This window comes from Tursiops truncatus, chromosome 6, assembly GCF_011762595.2.
Source record: "Tursiops truncatus isolate mTurTru1 chromosome 6, mTurTru1.mat.Y, whole genome shotgun sequence".
NCBI lineage: Eukaryota > Metazoa > Chordata > Mammalia > Artiodactyla > Delphinidae > Tursiops > Tursiops truncatus.
In genome coordinates this window covers 13,419,695-13,438,200 of record NC_047039.1, presented here as the reverse complement: position 1 = coordinate 13,438,200, position 18,506 = coordinate 13,419,695, and the positions used below count along the sequence as shown (strand labels likewise).

General features: G+C 43.3%; 1 protein-coding gene across 15 annotated transcripts in view; it reads left to right on the top strand.

Moving 5' to 3' along the window:
* Nucleotides 1-18,506, top strand: part of DOCK5 (dedicator of cytokinesis 5) — a 240,180-nt gene that overhangs the window by 149,271 nt on the left and 72,403 nt on the right. For 14 of the 15 annotated variants that reach the window (XR_012332393.1, XR_012332391.1, XR_012332389.1 and 11 more), the window contains 9 exons: nt 1,954-2,090; nt 4,030-4,125; nt 7,120-7,218; nt 11,259-11,353; nt 12,874-12,952; nt 14,143-14,243; nt 16,601-16,659; nt 16,966-17,120; nt 17,886-17,971. Coding sequence is in view for 8 of the 15 variants with exons in the window: in XM_033857644.2 (XP_033713535.1) it covers nt 1,954-2,090; nt 4,030-4,125; nt 7,120-7,218; nt 11,259-11,353; nt 12,874-12,952; nt 14,143-14,243; nt 16,601-16,659; nt 16,966-17,120; nt 17,886-17,971 (907 nt within the window). In the remaining 7 variants the exon portion in view is untranslated. Of the gene's footprint in view, nt 1-1,953; nt 2,091-4,029; nt 4,126-7,119; nt 7,219-11,258; nt 11,354-12,873; nt 12,953-14,142; nt 14,244-16,600; nt 16,660-16,965; nt 17,121-17,885; nt 17,973-18,506 lie in introns of those variants that run through there. The other variant, XM_033857647.2, reaches the window with a different exon arrangement.

Sequence of the window (18,506 nt, the reverse complement as noted above, 5' to 3'; positions counted from 1 at the left end):
ATGTCAATAATGTCCTTGCCAATCGTTTGCTGGTACTTGAGGACCTCCTGGGAAACCAGTTTTAAGGAGAAGGTGAAGTCAGTTCAGCATTCCCGTAGTTCCTGAAAGAGCAAAATCATGTGTTCTTTCATCTTTAATTTGAACTCGTGTTTCATTAATTAGCAAACTTTGTCCTCAAAATAGGAACCCCATAAAGTAACAGGCAAGCAGTAAAGACGGTCCTTTTAAACAAATGCATCTCCTTTGACTTAGAGTATAACGCCAGTAACCAGGGGCTGGGGCAGGCAGTGATGCCATGGGGCAGTGATGTTATGGGGCAGTGATGCCGTGATGCTGTAGGGAAGTGATGGACTGCATGCCACTTATACTGGCTCGGCGGAGCTGGTTATGCACATCTCTTCTCGACTCCGTGCCCAGTCATGTCATCTTAGTGGCTGAAGAGTGACCATGGCAGAAGGACTTACACCATGGAAACTGGCAATCACTATAAATCGGAGAGGTTTTGGGGGGAGCTGTAGGAGAGCCAGACTAGCGTCATACCGCTGGGAGCGGAGAGGAGAACACTCTTCCACTGATAAAAGACTCTTCATTTTGTAACTAGAGTCAAGCACATAGCCACCAGGTGGAAATCACTGTGTTCCTGTCCCAAAGTTGACATAGGAAAGAGGTCCAATACCTGGTTCTTTCCCAGTAAACCCAAGACTCGCTAGGGTGGGGCAGCTGTGGGAGCTTCTTTTGAAACCACCACCAGGTCAGGGAGTCCCAGAGGGTGACTCATGCTGTGTGTATCGGCTGGAGGGTCTGAGGACTGGCAGGACACCTCAGAAATAGGAAAAGTTGAGTGAGTTGTTGGTGGGAGAACCCTTCTAGCCTTGGCCCTGGCTAGTTACGTAACTTTGGACGAATGAGGGACCTTCTCTAAGTCTCAGCTTCTGTTTCTATGGAAGGAGGGACTTGAACTAGATCATATCAGCACGTCTTTTGGCTCTGACCTCTTCTGAGCCTCAGAATTTGTGCTTAGACATTTCAGCTGTTCCAAGGACCCAGTCGGGGGAGTGCAGAAAGCTAGTGAGTGCTCTCAAGTGGAAAACTTAATACTAGTCAACCTCTTACTACGCTGTGATTCCCTCTGCCTCTAAGGATGCATAAACCGTAAATGAGACAACAAAGGTGCATTGTTTGAGCAGAAGAGCAAGGATGCCCTGGAGGATTCCAACAGAGGAAGTATTGTCACCCTTCACAGTCGTTTCTGTTAGTGCCCAGAATGTCTGGACTCATCAGAATGATATTTTATCATTGTGAAAGATCTCAGAAGGAAGACATAGTAGGAAGATAATACCTTACTTTATGAAGTCCACGTGCCTGCGAAAGCATGAACAGAATGTCTGTGAAACACTGAGATGTGCTGGTGGAGCTCAGTATTCATAGGAATTTTCGAGTACATTTTCTCCATTAGGTGGAACGTTTCAAAAAAATTAAAAGCATATACCTTGCTTAGTTTATTAGTTTCATATGACTTAGCTTGCAAGTATCAAGTTGGCTTTTTTTTTTGGCTGTGCTGTGCAGCTTACGGGATCTTAGTTCCCTGACCAGGGATCAAACCCATGCCCCCTGCAGTGGAAGCGTGGAGTCCTAACCACTGGACCACCAGGGAATTCCCAAGTTGGCCTTTTTTTAGAAAAAATAAAAGTTAAAGAAATTGTTAAATACTTTAAACATTTGGCTACGTGGACCCACAATAGGTGGGATTTTCTTTGTTTTTAAGGTCAAGGTACTGGGCTAAAGTTCCGTGCCTAAAACCACGTGCTCCTCGGTGGCCTGGAGGAGCCCCTGCAGGGCTGAGTGCAGAGCTGGGAGCTGGGGGGACAGGCAGAGAGGGAGTTGCAGGAAGGAGCCAGGCAGTTCGGGGGGGTGCTCCTACAGCTGGTGAGTGGTCTGCATTTTCCCCCTCAGAGTGCAGAGACGTGTTGTTGCCTCTGCTGATAGACCAGCTCAGCGGCCAATTAGACGACAACTCCAGCAAGCCTGACCATGAGGCCAGCTCGCAGCTTCTGAGCTACCTCCTGGAAGTTCTGGACAGGAAGGATGTGGTGAGTCAAAGAGTCGCTGATGCAGAGCAGAGCGTACACTGGTCCCATGGCCTGGGATAGGAACCACTGCATGGCTCTCCTAGTCCCAGGCAGTTGAGAACCTGGGCGCTGGGGCAGGCTGCACCCATTTTAGAGGTGTTTAGAGAGGCTTCTCCCGGCTAGACTCTGTCATGCAAATCTAGGTCCAGGGAGATCCACCTACTGCTGGGGCTGCTACTGGTTGATTTTCCTGATTGGCCCAGTTGGCCTATCACTGAGATCCTGCTGAGGACTTTTCAGATCCAGAGCCCTGTTTAGACTTGTTAGGTAGAAAGCTCTACCCTGTTATACCTCTGATACCTGACACCACTATTGTAGATCTACCGGAGCTTCTGAGAAGTTCTCATTTTATGTTCTCTCTGAAACTGATCCTTCCTTCTGGAGCCTAGTAGAAATGATGTGTGTTTTTTTTTTTTAAATCTCACCTCATCTCCTCCCCCTCAAAAAACCTGGGGCCACACTGCCTGGATTTTCCATGTTCTAGAGATAGACCTGTCATAGCCTCCACTCAAGAGGCTGGAGAACTTTGCAGAATGTTTTCAGTCGAACACAAACCATAGTCACTACCCCCCATGATGGCTACACGGCACCCAGGTTCCTACAGAGAGGCGGGTGTTATGAATCACTTTCATTTAAAGAAATAGGAAGCAAGCAGAGAAATAATAAAAAGCAAGGAAGGAAAGAAGGGAGGGTGGGAGAGAGGGGACGCTACCGATACTTGGTGTTTTAATAAAATTACATAAATAGCAGTGATCTAGTTGTTGGAAGCATTAAGCAGGAGATTCAAATATCTGTCAAGAAGCAATAATGGGTAAAGACTTTGAAAAGGCAACTTGAATATTGATAAGTTGGAGCTGAAGGAGTACAGCATCAAACCACAAGGAAAGAAGGAGAAAGAAAGACTGAACATTCATGAGACACTGTTGGGCGCATCAGCCCAGCTGATTCCTGTACGGGATCTTTTCTTTCTTTTCTCGCAGCTATGAGAATTGAAGCGCCACAAAGTTAAATAATTGCTCACGGTCACACATGACAGAGTCAGAATAGTAAATCCCCGTCTTAGTCTGCTCGAGCTGCCGAAACAAAATACTGCAGCCTGGGTGGATTAAACAACAGAAATTTATTTCTCATAGTTCTTGGGGCTTGGAAGTTCAAGGTCACGGTGCCTGCATGGTTGGGTCCTGGTGAGGCCCTCTTCCTGTCCTGCAGATGGCCACCTTCTCGTTGTGTCCTCACACGGCCTTTCCTTGGTAGGGCAAGCTCTCAGGTGTCTCTTCTTATAAGGATACTAACCTATCAGTCCCAGGCCCTGTCTTCACGACCTGATTATCTATCTCCAAAAGCCCCATCTCCAAATACCATAACATTAGGGGTTAGAGCTTCAACACAGGAATTTTGAATGCGAATGATCAGTCCATAACAATCTCCTCGACTTGAATTTCTTGTTTTTTTACATCCTAGAGAGGAGGTAGCAAGAACTTCATGTTTTCGCCTTTTTCTTCCCACTTATGCGCCAAATTGTCCTGGGTAGCCTGATCTACGCAGCATCAGGACCGAGTACCTCGTGCTAGCGGGAGTCTCCAGAAACTGTTGAGTTGCTGGCTACAGGGAGCTCTCAGCGAGCCCAGATGACCTGGGTCATTAGAGAAGCTTTCTTCCCCTGCATCCCCTGCATCTCCACGTTCATCTTTTAAATGTCAGAACCAATTATGTTCAGCAGATTCCTTAATAACGTTATGTATCGTTCTGTGACAATGTTTCCCCCTTTTGGACAAGAGGTTGCTTTGTACTAAAGAGCCAGAATGAGAGTTAAAGAGAACTCTCAGCAGTCCAGGGTTTCTTTAAGAAAAGTGAAGCTGAGTCAGAAGAAGTGGTGTCCATCCCTTTGTTTCCCCCTCAGGGTCCCACGGCGCTGCACGTACAGCTGATAATGGAACGGCTGCTGCGAAGGATCAACCGGACCGTGATTGGGATGAGCCGACAGTCTCCCCACATCGTGAGTGTCGCCCAGGGGACCACACAGCCACCGCAGCTTCTTATTTTATTTTATTTTATTTTTTGCGGTACGCGGGCCTCTCACTGTTGCGGCCCCTCCCGTTGCGGAGCACAGGCTCCGTACACGCAGGCTCAGCGGCCATGGCTCATGGGGCCCAGCCGCTCCGCGGCATGTGGGATCTTCCTGGACTGGAGCATGAACCCGCGTCCCCTGCATCGGCAGGCGGACTCTCAACCACTGTGCCACCAGGGAAGCCCCACTGCAGCTTCTTAGTGTCCCATCCCACCTGCCCATTGGGGGGCTTTGAGGAGCAGTGTCTTGAGACCAAATTCACATAGGCCCCTCCCATCCCAGTTTCCAGTCTGCGCTGCGGGCTGGGTGGCATAGCTCCCTCGGGAAATGAATGGGGTCTAGAACTTTACAGCCCCACTGGATGAGTGACTCTTCGTTATAACTGTGAGTAAATTTGATGCTGATTTTCTCTTGAGGGAGAATGATCTACCAGGGAGGTAGGGGAGGCAAATGGGGGAAAATTTTAAAGGATCTCGCCAGTACAAATCATAAGGAGCCTTGCTCATAGGGAAGGTGAAACCAAAGCCTCTTATAATATATTAAAGCAGAGACCCACTGAGATATGCAGGCACCCTAGGTGGACTAAGAACTTGGGACCCATTCGACCTAATGCTCTTTCAATATTTGCTTAATATTTTATTTCAGGAAAATGTGAGCCTTGGTGAGCAGAAAATTAGGGCTTTGGCTGACTGCATTTAGCATTTCCTGTATTGTCTCAAGCAGTTTAGTTGTAATTCTCAGTGTACGCATGCTCTATGTGGATCTGCCTTTGTTAGAATGATAACAGTAATAGTATGTCCAGCCAGAGTGATGAGAATGGTAGTAGTCACTGTTAGCTTATTTTTCTGTGTGTGCTAGGAACTATCTTAAGCACTTCATTGAAAGGTCACGCCAAGCTCCATTGTGCAAATGAGGAAACGTGCAAAAACCCGAGCAAGGTTACACAACCACCAGGTGATTGAGGTGGGCTTTGGCCCTGGGCAACCAGCCTGGAGGCGGCGCCTTGCATGCTGTCAGCCGTGCCCACCCCCAGCAGCTCACCGAGTTATGTTCCCAGCTATGCACTATAGTCACTGTGAGAGGAATTCTGATGACGTCAGTTTTCCCCTTCGTATCATATTCCCTGTGATATTTAGTGTGCTTAAAAATCGGTGCCCTGTGGTACCATCCAGCCCTTGTGGTTCAAGGAAAAACCATTTAAAGAACTTGGGATTAGCATGCTGTTAGAAATGTCAGTGTTGCCCTGGCCTCTTATTCTCCGCCTGTTATGTTTATGAAACGTCAGATAAAAAGTGTGATCGAGACCAGAGGTAACTGTTGAAAGGCCGAGTTGCATCATCATTAAAATGAAGCATCTTTTACTAAAGGTTCATCTTTTGCGATGCTAAAATCTCTGATTAGATTTTTAATCAGAGGACATAGAAAAAGAACTATCCCAAATTGCTGTGGTAAATAAAAACCATTTATTCAACAAATATGTATTAAGAAACTCCTGTAAGCCAGGCGCTGTTCTAGATGCTGGGGATATATCAGGAAACAAAACAGACAAAAATCACTGCCTCAGAGAAGCTTACATTCTAGCAAGAACAATTACAAAAAAATAAATGGCAGAGTTTAGAAGGCTATAAGTGCTATGGAGAAAAAAACGAGTGGGATAAGGGGAGTTAGGGTAGAAGAGTTACAATTTATGTAAGCTGATTAAGAATGGCTTTCCTGGGTCTTCCCTGGAAGTCCAGGGGGTTAGGACTCCACACTTTCACTGCCAGGGACCCAGGTTCGATCCCTGGTCAGGGAGCTAGAATCCCACCGGCCGTGTGGTGCAGCCAGAATAAAAAACAGGCTTTCCTGAAAGGGTAGAATTTGGACAAATGCTTGGCAAAGGCCCGGAGAAACAAATAGCGTTAGGTGCTGATGGTAATGCAAACTATATGCTGATTTGGCAATATATATCAAAGCCTTAATACAATAAATTTACATCACTTTATAGTTAGAAAAATAAACGTTCCTAAACAAAAGGGACCTAAGACAGACATTCATTCAGAGAGAGGTGTACATGGATAGTATTTCACTGGTTTTGTGTTTAGGAAGTTATTCTTTCCATCCCAGGAACAGCTGTATTTTCATCTCCTCTGTGCCAAGTTCACTTACATTTGTGTTGTTTTCATAACTATATGAATACAAGAAGATACTACCATAGATACTTGCCCTCTGGCTGGAAAATTAAGTCTGTGGCTCAAATATGGTTGGACTAGGGGAAAGCACGTTGAATATGTCATTCCTAGCCTCAAAAATGGAGATGATGGTAATCATCTAATTATCCGATCCCTTTCTTCAAACCAGGTCCACAGTTACACAGCATAACATGCTAGGAATCCCTGGCCAAAGGGTTCTAGAGCTGGTGGAATGACATTGAAGTGGTCCAGCAGGGAGCTCTCCTAGCCTCTCTTCTCTTCCATTCAGTTTTACGACCTCTCTTCGACCTCTCTTTTTCCTCTTTGCATTCCTCCAAGCTCAAATTTATTTAAATGATGTAAATACTTTGGATGTTTCTCCCTGGACGTCTCTGTTACACCTGGGTCTCAACAAGCAACTCAGGGTCTGCAGGTTGTTACAGCTTAACTAGTCATCTAGCTGAGATCTTACAATCAGTATCCCCTGACCTACAGGATTTCAGAGGTCATGGCTATTCATAGGATGAGTGAGGCCCTCCACATTGCTTCACTCAAACCTGGAAGGACCTTCTTTTTAGCAGAAACTGCAAAGCCCATGCCTTTGGACCTTTAGAATGCAGTATGTTTCCAGCGTGCTGGGGTCCCTGCATAGTTAATTGGGTGGGAAAAACCAAAGTACTTGCACCCAGATCTTGGCTTTGTCGGTTGATGGTCTAAGGAGCTGGGATTTGTGTTTTCGGTCTCCTTCCAGGGGAGTTTCATTGCTTGCATGATTGCCATCCTGCGGCAGATGGACGAGAGCCACTACAGCCACTACATCAGCACTTTCAAGACCAGACAAGACATTATTGTAAGTTGTCTTCATTGGATCCTGGTAACTTAAGACTTCTCATATTTTGGCAGAACTGAGCGTCCTGAGTCTGGGGTTCCCTTCGCACACACCTCTGAAGGCTGTGTCGCTTTCCACAGGGGTTACAAGAGGGAGAGTTTTTCTCTGCCCACAGGATTTGAAGAAGAGTCCAGTACATATACCAGGAGGTCCTCACGCAGCCACCTACGTCTCTTGGATTTAGAGAGAGCCCATATTTAGAAACATTTGGGTGACCTCTTTTGCTCTCAGAAGAGGACAGTGTCCCATTTTCAGGGACAGTAGTCACCCATGCCCTGGCAAGGATTTTAGGAGGCAAAGATGTTCATGGTCTTTTAAGATGTGGTTGATGTCATCCTTTTCAGTATTCCCTGGAGAGGGAAACAAAAAAAGGTAATACCTGCCCCCAGGTAACAGTTGTAAGTTATCGTCAGTTGAAAATATTCCATTCTCTTCTGTTTTAAACAAGAAAATTGTTCTCATAGTTACCATTAAGCATACAGCCGAAGGTGGCCCAAGAGGCTAAGTTAGATCTCTGGCTGCTTCCCCAGGATCCTTCCCTTCAGGGAATTGTTAGTGGCTGTTAAACATCCCTGAAGGTGAGCATTCCCTGGCCGTCCAGTGGTTAGGACTTGGTGCTTTCACTGCCGTAGCCTGGGTTTAATCCCTTGTCGGGGACCTAAGATACAACGAGCTGCATGGCCAAAAAAAAAAAAAAAATCCCTGAAGGTATTGTCTTATCTTGTGAAGTAGTGGGCTGGACAGGGAGCTGTATTAACAGGCAGGGTCTCATTGCACTCATCTTTGCTCCGGGTAACTTCGCATCATTCGTGCATATTCCAATTTTCTTTATGCTCCGGATTTTCCACTTTCTGCCTTTATTATACTGATAGCATGTAGCCAGTACACCCAAAGATATCCAGCTCTTTCTTTGCCGGTCACTCTCCTTTCTGTGAGGTCTACATGAAGGAAAAACACACAAGGAATTGTACTGTTTATTACTATTAGTTGTAATCGATCCAGTGATGAACCCTCAGAGCACTGTCCTGGACCACAATAAAGGACTTAATGGGGCTTAGTCTGGAGTCCTATGTGGACCTCCACGTAGGCCATGCTCTGGCTGGCAGCGTGGTACAGGAATCTGTAGCGATCCGTAGCTGTGCTTGCAGAGATCTGGGCGAGAGAATTAGGAAGAGGGGAGAGGTGGGGAGAGGTGGAAGCCGAGGGTAGCAGTGTTTCTCCTCCGTAGTGGGTTTAAGAACACAGGCTTTAGAACACCTGGATGTGGGTTTGAATTCTGACTATTCTGCTTCCCCCTATGAAATTTTGGGCAAGCTGTCTAACCTCGCTAGACCTCAATTCCTCCTCGGTAGGATGGTACCTACCTGGGGGCAGGAGGTAGTTAATGTGAGTATTGATGAGTGGACATGTGGAAAATGCCTCACTTTGTGCCTGGCGTGTGTTACTAGCTATGAGAACCAACTACTTATAATAATGGTAATGATATTACATTATCATTACATATATAATAGTATTATTATTATGTAAGATAAAATTAATATAAAAATAGTTTAGTGACTTTTTTTTCAGATTCCCTTCTGAAAGCAGGAAGAATAAAGAAAGTTATACTAAATTCAAACTCTTGACAATTTGGCTCCTTTAAGTAAGCAAAAAGAAGAAAAAAACAAACAAACCAGATTTAACTCCTATTCTCCAGGACCGTGGTGAGCTCTTCCCCTGCATCATCTTTTTTTTTTTTTTTTTTTTTTTTTTTTCGGTACGTGGGCCTCTCACTGCTGTGGCCTCTCCCGTTGCGGAGTGCAGGCTCAGTGGCCATGGCTCACGGGCCCAGCTGCTCCGCGGCATGTGGGATCTTCCCGGACCGGGGCACGAACCCGCGTCCCCTGCATCGGCAGGCGGACTCTCAACCACTGCGCCACCAGGGAAGCCCTGCATCATCTAATTAAAAGAGGATTATTGTCCCCAAGGGAACAGTACTCATCAGTGGCAGAACTGCAGGGTACGGCTAAGCCCTTTGACCTCCAGTGGACTGTTCTTTCTCTCGCTCCTGCTGCTTCTGAAGAAATCACTTGAAAGACTTTAGGAAGTGGTAGATAAAGTGAGGCCTGGGGTTATCTGTGAACTGCCTTTATTGTCATCACTGTTTACAGTTCACTGAGAACACTAGAGTTGAATATGGAGTTGGCATCAGAATAGATAACCGGCATCTACATCCTTGTTTCACAAACCATCAACTCCTGTTGACTTGAGGAAAAAAGTTAATAGGATAGTTAATAAGTAATGGATGCACTTAAAATGCATGATGAAAAAGTGGAACACTTGTGAACTATGTCTATGATTTCAGAATGGAGGGTAGAGAAGTTTGACTCTCCATTGAACCAGAAGAAAGTAACACAGACTTGAGAGCTGGAATTGCTCCCATTCCTATGCTATTTGGCGTCCGAAGTGTACTGGTTAGCCAACAGGACCGGGGTCTCAGAGGAATATTGTTAGAAACAGAACCCAGGTCCCCTGCCTCCCAAGTCCCGTTTTCTTTCTGTATATGATGTCATTCATGAGCTAGAACTGCACGGTTTAGTGCCAGAGAAATTGGACTGGATTTTCATTTCAGGAATCTGAGTGGAAAATGTCTAAATTTAACTAACTAATAAATTAAAAAGCTTCCCAAACTTTTTAGCTTTGATTTTTTAGCCCGATTGTTCTGAGTTCCTTTTTCCTCTTAGCCCTCTTTCGAGTAGAATAGCTGTTTTTTTTCAGTACTGGGCTTTTGTTATTAGGTTTTACAGACATGATGGTCCACTGCTATAATCTCTTTTTAAGGACCATTTAGGGCCCTCCCCCCAGGCTACGCATGGTAACGTTCCTGGAAGAGGAAGAATCATGACTCTGCTTCTTATTTATAGCATTTTTGTTCTGTTCTAATAATAATAAGGGAGAATTGGACTCAGAGTTATTAGAAGTATCAGTTTTCTCAGACTCAGATACAGAGAACAAACTGGTGGTTGCTAGAGGGAAGGAGGGTAGAGAGATGGATGAAAGAGGTGAAGGGGATTAAGAGATCCTAACTTCCAGCTGTAAAGTAAATAAGTCCCAGGATGTAATGTACACATAGGGAATCCAGTCAGCAATGTTGTAACAACTTTGTATGAGGACAGATGGTAACTGGGTTTATTGTGGTGATCATTTCCTAATGCATAAAACCATCGAATCACTATGTTGTACATCTGAAACTAACATAATATTATGTTAATATTAATTAACTAATATAATATGTTAGTATGTTAATTGTAACTCAATTTTTAAAAGACACCAAAAAGTTAAAAAAAAAAAACAGGTATCAGTTTTCTGACAGTTGTTGGTGAATTCATTTGAAGTACAGTAGATCCATTCAGACAACATTGGCGGCCAAGGACTGAAGATATTATGGCTCTGAACTTGGGATCCAGAATCCCAAGGTCTCTTCCTAGCTCTCCAGCTTCTTGGTTTCTATGGCCTTAAGCCAGTCATTTCATTTTTCAACAGTCTCAGTTTTATCATTTATAAAATACAGATAATTTTTTAATCCTTCTCTTGCTTATCAGATTACATGATATAAACATCAAATCATGGGATACCTGTAAGAATGCTCTGTTGAAGACACACTGCTATGTTTAAAATACATGACCAACAAGAAACTACTGTACAGCTCAGGGAACTCTGCTCAATATTCCGTAATAACCTAAATGGGAAAAGAATTTGAAAGAGAATAGATGCATGTATATGTATAACTGGATCACTGTGCTGTACACCTGAAACTAACACAACATTGTACATCAACTATACTCCAATATAAAAGAAAGTCCAAAAAAAATACTCTGTTATCCCTATAAACCTTACTCAAAAGATAGACTGTTATGGGACCTGGGCCATCGTATTCCTTCCTTTACGTCAGTGTGCTGGAGGAAAGGCTTATGAAGTATAACCCAGTTTTCCCCCAACCATTCCTCCTTTGTTTTCTGCAGGACTTCCTCATGGAAACTTTTATCATGTTTAAGGATCTAATTGGAAAGAACGTCTACGCCAAAGACTGGATGGTCATGAATATGACACAGAACAGGTGAGACCGGCCATCGCAGGGCTGGAGGCATTTGAAAACTTGGGTCTGGAAACTAGGTTTTGACCCTTGTGAAGCATGTTAAATCTCTTTGCTTCAAGTCCACCATCTGTAAAGTAAGGTTCCTCCTGCTTTCGTGGTCCTGGTTTACATGCTTCTGTTCTTGATTCCAGGCAGGCTACTGTGGTCACTCCGACTTGGGCTCTCTACTCTCTTCTTTCTGCTATAACCTCCTCATTGCTTTCATGTTGATTGTCGGCATCAGCTCTGCAAGGTATCTTTCAGTGTCTCCATATGGACTTCATCATCCTGACATTCGAGGCCTCTGCATCCCAGCCCACCCTGCTTTTCTAGCCTTGTCTTCCACTGTTTGCCTCTATATACAACTTGCCCTCCAATCAAACTGGCCTCTTCCCTCCTAACCCTGACCCTGACCCTGACCCTGACCCTGTTCTGTGCCTCCGCTCACGCTGCTGCTTCCACCTGCAGTGTCTGCCCCATTGTCTCTGGCCATCAACATGCCTCCCATTCCTTCAGGTCCTTCGCAAATGCCATCTCCAAAGGAAGCCGTTCTGATCTGGATGTCGTCTTCTCTTCTTTTGATTTCCCCATACCTCTTTGACACCCCCTCCTAGAATTTTCCATATTCTTTGTTGGGTCATGGTTCGATTCACAGGTTGCAAATGATCTCCACCAAGTTGTAGATTTCTTAAGACCAGGAACCATTCTTTCAAGGCAGAACCTAAGCCAGTGCTTTGCAGTTGCTGATCCTCAACAAAGACTTGTTGAATGAAAGTGAAATGGACTGAATACAGATACTAAAAGAGATTCAGGATTTTTTTTTTTTTTTTTTTTTTTTTTTTTGCGGTATGCGGGCCTCTCACTCTTGTGGCCTCTCCCGTTGCGGAGCACAGGCTCCGGACGCGCAGGCTCAGCGGCCATGACTCACGGGCCCAGCCACTCCGCGGCATGTGGGATCTTCCCGGACCGGGGCACGAACCCGTGTCCCCTGCATCGGCAGGCAGACTCTCAACCGCTGTGCCACCAGGGAAGCCCCGAGATTCAGGATTTTTAAAGAGCTAAATAAAGTAAATCATTATGATAAGCATTTTTGTTAACTCTCGGTGGTCCTGATACCTGATTAGAAAAACCCTTCCCAACTATGTACAGATTAGAGAAACAATTGCATCCGAAGTCCTAGACTTTAAAACGTAAGCATCACGATGGAGCAAAAGGAGCCTTGGTCTGAGGCTCAGGAGCCCTGGGTTGTCCTCTGAGCTGCACTCTGAACTGGCTAAATTGTGATGCAGCCGTGAACTGTGCTAGTAGTCAGTTCAAGAAACTGATCTTCAGTGACCTTCTCTGTAGAATGTGCTGTAGTTGGTCTCTAAGGACCTTGATAGATCTAAAGGTCTTAGATTGCCAAGTCCAGGTTTGATTTGCTTTGGCTTTTAACATAGATGGAAAATGTTTCAAAGAGCATGAAGTTGCCTTCTTTATCCAGTGTGTTTTTCCTCCCCTAGGGTTTTCCTCCGTGCCATAAATCAGTTTGCTGAGGTTCTCACAAGGTTCTTCATGGATCAGGCAAGCTTTGAACTTCAGGTAAGCATGCGACTCACCTAGGAGTTCCTTGAATTCTCAGCCAAAGCAAGAGAACCGTTTCCTTTTGGAAAACATCGCCTCAGATTTTTTATCATAACACAAATACACACAAACACACCTGCTTGCAGGTAGGCACGCAGGTATTCCTCTACCTACAAACGGTTTAGTGTCCAAAGAGCAGTTTGTATAAGCACCTGTTTGAAAGTCCAAAGTGATAGCAAAACTGGTGATCACTTGCTCCATCTTTATTCATGCATTCATCCAACAAATATTAGAGAGTTATATGTACAGGGCACTATTCTAGGCCCTGGTGAAAGCAGACAAGGTCCTGCTTCCGTTACAGGGTACATTTTGTTGGTGATGTGCTTTTGCTGTGATATGGCCTGCGTTTGAATCTATGGAACTTTGGAAGTAGAGAGTCATAAGCAGAGGAGATTATATATACATATTGCATATACATATACATGTTTATATGTGTATATACATATGTTTTTATATGTGTGTGTGTATATATATCAAAATGGTTATATACGTGTGTGTATTTATACACACACACACACACACATAAGTACCTATGCCAAAATGGAATCAAGCTGTACAGTTCTTTGGTAACCTGTTAATCTACTTTATTTACTTTTTCTGTGATCTTTTCGATGATAATAAATATTCTCACAGTATTTTTAATGGCTGAAATACAGTGCATTGTATGGCTGGACCATGGTTTACTTAACTTACTTAGAGCATCTAGATTGTTTCCATTTTCTGTTACTATGTTCGATAGCAGTGTGAGGGCCTTCCTTGTTTTAAATATTTTTTTAAATACCCATAAATATGTTACCAGGATAAAGTCCTAAAGTATTTACTAGTCAGGAATTTGGCACATTGTCAGGGCTTTTGATAAGTATTGCCCAACTACTTACTATAAATAGGTACACTTCTTGGCAACAATTTTCCTTTATCCCAGGAGTAAAGACAAATATAATAGTTTGGGTTATTTTTAAAAGCTTGATATTAATAAAGCATTAAATAATTGAAACACAGGAGCGAAAAGGAAGTCCTGTGGATTTTATTTTGGATTTTTTTCCCGTTAATTTCTGGCGAGTGCATTTGTACCATGTGGCACTGTCTTATTATGACCCATATTAATGTTATTTTCTGTTCTTTTCACCCACATCATTAATTTTGAACAGCTCTGGAACAATTACTTCCATTTGGCAGTCGCTTTTCTCACCCATGAGTCCCTTCAGCTTGAAACCTTCTCACAAGCCAAGCGCAACAAAATTGTAAAAAAGTAAGTGTCCTCTTAAACTTGCTTATGATTGGGAAGGTGATTCTTCCATTTCTATTCGGAGCAGGAGTTTTGGTATCCCAGAAATTACTGTTCAGTGGCTACCTGTGTTGTTAGTGAGATAGGTCTTAAAATAATCATTTAATAGACCTCAGATTTCCCCAGATTCACATCTCTTCTCAGGGGCCCATTCATTTTCAAATCAACCATCACATTCTATTATAGAATCTCTACATAAAGAGACACTGAAGCCAGCCAGTCCTCCCATCACCAGGAACAGCTGCCATCTGCTGGCAGCTTGTCCAAATGGCAGGCATAGTGCCTCTCTGTCTCATGCTTCACAGAGCAGACTCCTTTGGCACCATTGGTCTACCTCCCAGTTTCAGTCACTTCAGCAGAGGAGCCAAGAGTAACACATCACCTAAAAACACCCTCCAGATTCCTGGCTCAGAATTCAAAATGGACCTTTGTGCAAGAGTGATGAGAGATTTAGGGAAGACTTTCAGTGCTTTCAGCTCAAGTCTGTTTCGAAGTTCATTGAGAGCCTGGGAACTCAAAGGCTGTGTAATTAAATAGAACTTGAGAAATTTATCATTTAAAAGCTGTGAATTTTAGTTCTGTTCCCCTGCTAGCATGTCTGGGACTCTAGGCAAATTATTTAGCATCCCTCTAGCTCCTCCCTAAAATACTAAGATTGATGGCTAAGTGATTGAAATTTAGTGATTGCACTTTCAAAGACAAAAGTAAAACCTGTTTTGTAGATTTCCTTGTGGGGTGGGTATCAAGAGATACTTGATTTTTAAGATGGGCACCTTAATCTTATTCTTCAGAATACTGTAGATGACATAACTTCATTCAAGGATGTATTTGATTTTGGTTAAATGACCGTAAGTGAAATGAGTTGACACCAGGTCTGATAAATAAAGTGGCTAGTTAGGATTAATGATTCTGGTTTTGGTCAAAGGAAAGTGTGACTGTAAGTACAATCCGTGTAAAAATATATATGCCTATGGGCAAAGATAAACCTTAGGAAATAAAAACATTTATATTAAGCTTATAGGAATGTGAATGAATTTCTTTTCAAGACTTCTCTGAGTTTTAGTAAAAGCATCAACAGTAATATTAATAAGCAATAAGAATAGTTATCATTTATTATCTATTATGTGCCGGACATGGACCACATATGCTTATATAATAATAATAAAATGAGCTTAGGTACCTTTGTTAAATAGGAATAGTAAGAAAAATTTTTCAATATGATTTTTATACTGGCTTCTGAAGACACTTCCAAAGCAAGAATTTGAAAAAAGGATGTTTGGTACAATAGTATCATAAGCAGAAAACATAGAACCGTGCTGGCAGGGTAGGTCCTAAGTCCATATTCTAACTCCTTGGGAACATTTACAGCATCTACTTTTGACCCACCCTTTTTCTATTTTCTAAGCCTCCAGCCTCTGATATGGTATATGGTGTGGGGCAACCCTAGGCATATGTATTCTTTAAGAGATTTTCAGGTGACTCTGATTCACCTCCGCCCAAGAACCACTGTCTAGATCAATGCTTCTCTACTCTTTTTGCCTCCATTGTCAACTCCTGTAAGGAACCTTTTTAGAAAATGTTTTTCTAATCACACCCCCCATGAAATATTAATACCACAGATATACCATATATCAGTTTATGTACTAAATGTATATCTGTACTTTATACATAAGAACAGGAAGCTTTTTTTTGCCCCCATGGACCAATTTTCACCCCTTCAGGGATACTGTCACCCCCACTGAGAATGTATGTCTAGAGATTCCCAATGTGAGTGCTTTGGAGAGCGTCCTGGTGTGGATAAGGGTTACTCAAATATAAGTATATAAAGGCCAGCCACATTACTGTGTAAGTCATCCCTCATTCATCTTCCTTTTCTTTAGTGTTTGTTGTGTTTTATTTTATTGTTTTGCTTAAGAGCAACCAGAGTGTTTCTCACTCTTCCCTCTTCAATAAAGTTTGTTAATCTCATTTTGTCAGTGAGTTTTTGACACTTACTTTGGTCTTCCTCCTGCTGTGAAAGTCCCCCCACCTCTATGTGGCTCAGTTCTTGGAGGCTTTTTTAGGTATCGACCACATCTCCTTGTGGGATCTTAGTTCCCTGACCAAGGATCGAACCCTCACCCCCTGCAGTGGAAGCACAAGCCTTAACCCCTGGACCACCAGGGAAGTCCCTCGACCACATCTCTTAATGTGATTTTGCCTCGAGACCTAGCTTAATTGTGATCTAGAGGAGCATAGGCTCTTATACTTCCCTCATCATTGTATTATGTGTTCTCGTTTCCACTGCACATCTTTCTCCTGGTTTATGATCTCCTTCCTAGATACGGGGACATGAGAAAGGAAATCGGCTTTAGGATCCGGGACATGTGGTATAACCTGGGTGAGTGTATAACCCAAACAGGCCCACACACCACTCCTGGGCGACACGCATCCCACGATGAATTCTTTTCCATTTTAATTCCAAGAATCCTGAGATTGATTTCTCTGTGTGTCTGGAAGTGCAAGTTGACTTGTCGGTCTCTTACGACATCACATGTTATCAGAAAACAATATTGAGTCACTCACTTCTGAATTGATTTACCCACATAAACTTTTTCTTTTCTTATGGGCCCTGTGGAGGAAGATTGTAGCACTTTACTTCCAGTGAAATTATTTTTTTTCATGTCCTCACTTACTTTCATTTCAGGTCCCCACAAAATCAAATTCATCCCATCCATGGTTGGTCCAATTCTGGAGGTCACACTGACCCCCGAAGTAGAGCTCCGGAAAGCCACCATCCCCATTTTCTTTGATATGATGCAGTGTGAGTTCAATTTCAGTGGAAATGGCAATTTCCATATGGTAAGGAGTGGTGGACCTGTTATCTTACTAATGCACGTAGAGTCAACTCTCATTTATTTTCTTTCTATATAGAGAAGCGGTAGCCTGAATAAAACAAATCAAAGGTGATCTAAAAACTTCTTCTTTTGCATTTTATTTTGTAAAGCAGTTAGTCATAGGATCAGATATTCCAACCAAGGCTCTAGGAGCAGCCTTTTCTGCTGCGTGTGTTTCCTAAAGAAGCACTCTTATCTCTGGATAATTAAAATTTGACTTCATGCAGTTTAGTCCTATCTCTTGCAAATATTGCAGTGGATTGAGGGAATGGTGCAGGGGTCTTTAGCTTTGAGACCTTAGTCTGCCTGATATATTTCTCCTATGCTTCAATTTCCTTATCTATACAGTATATTAGTATTGAATGGAAGATTTTGCAGCTATGAAGCTCTGCAAAAGCAATCCCACTGTCAAGACTTCGACAGGAACCAAAAATAAAATGGAAAATTAGAATCATTCAGCTATTTTTGTATGCATAGTTGGATTAGATGATAATGTTTGGGGTAATTTTTTCCCGTAAATATAAAGCAAAGGACAGAGTAGCACAAGGCTGCTTTTAGAAAGTTTCGATATTAATGGATGATGTGAAGTGGGGTCTTCCTCTATGTACGTTGGAATTAGTTTACAATTCAGTAAAGGGGTTGGGTCAAATCTAGAAAAGTTGGCTGGATGTCTTTCGTGTCCTCTTCTGAGAATGTGGCATTCTCCTGGAAATTCTGCCTCTGCTTTCAGTTTGAGAATGAGTTGATCACAAAGCTGGACCAAGAGGTGGAAGGGGGAAGAGGAGATGAACAATACAAGGTCCTTCTGGAAAAACTGTGAGTATTTCAGAAACAAAATCTCACGTTGATGGCATCATTTAGTGATGGAGAAAAACAGCCTTCTGCTGCCCTTACAGACCAGTTGAGTAGTCTCAGCATCCCTGGGGTCACCACCATGAATGGTTCTCGGGGGGTGGGGGGGGTTCATGGAGTTTACACGATCCACTGCTGACATTTGTTTGTCTGCTGTGAGTCAAATGTTCATGTCTTTCTGGCCAGCCCGGCCCTCGAGAACAGAGCAGATTGAGGAGAGAGGGAGATGGACAGAGTAGTGACATTTTGCCCGGTGTTTGAAATGCTGAATTTTAACAAAAGTGCTAGCACCTCTAATTATGGCTTCGAAGCAATAATTTAAAGGAGAAGGGAAAAACATTTCAAGGTCCACTTTACATTTAAGAATACCTTATGCCCTGTGAAGGATGTCTGAGAACACCAGGTACAGCTCCAGCCCTTTTCACTGCCCTCCGCACACCCCAAGCCAACACATTCATTCCCTCCCTGTGCTCACATTATCCCACTCTTCCCTTTGCCT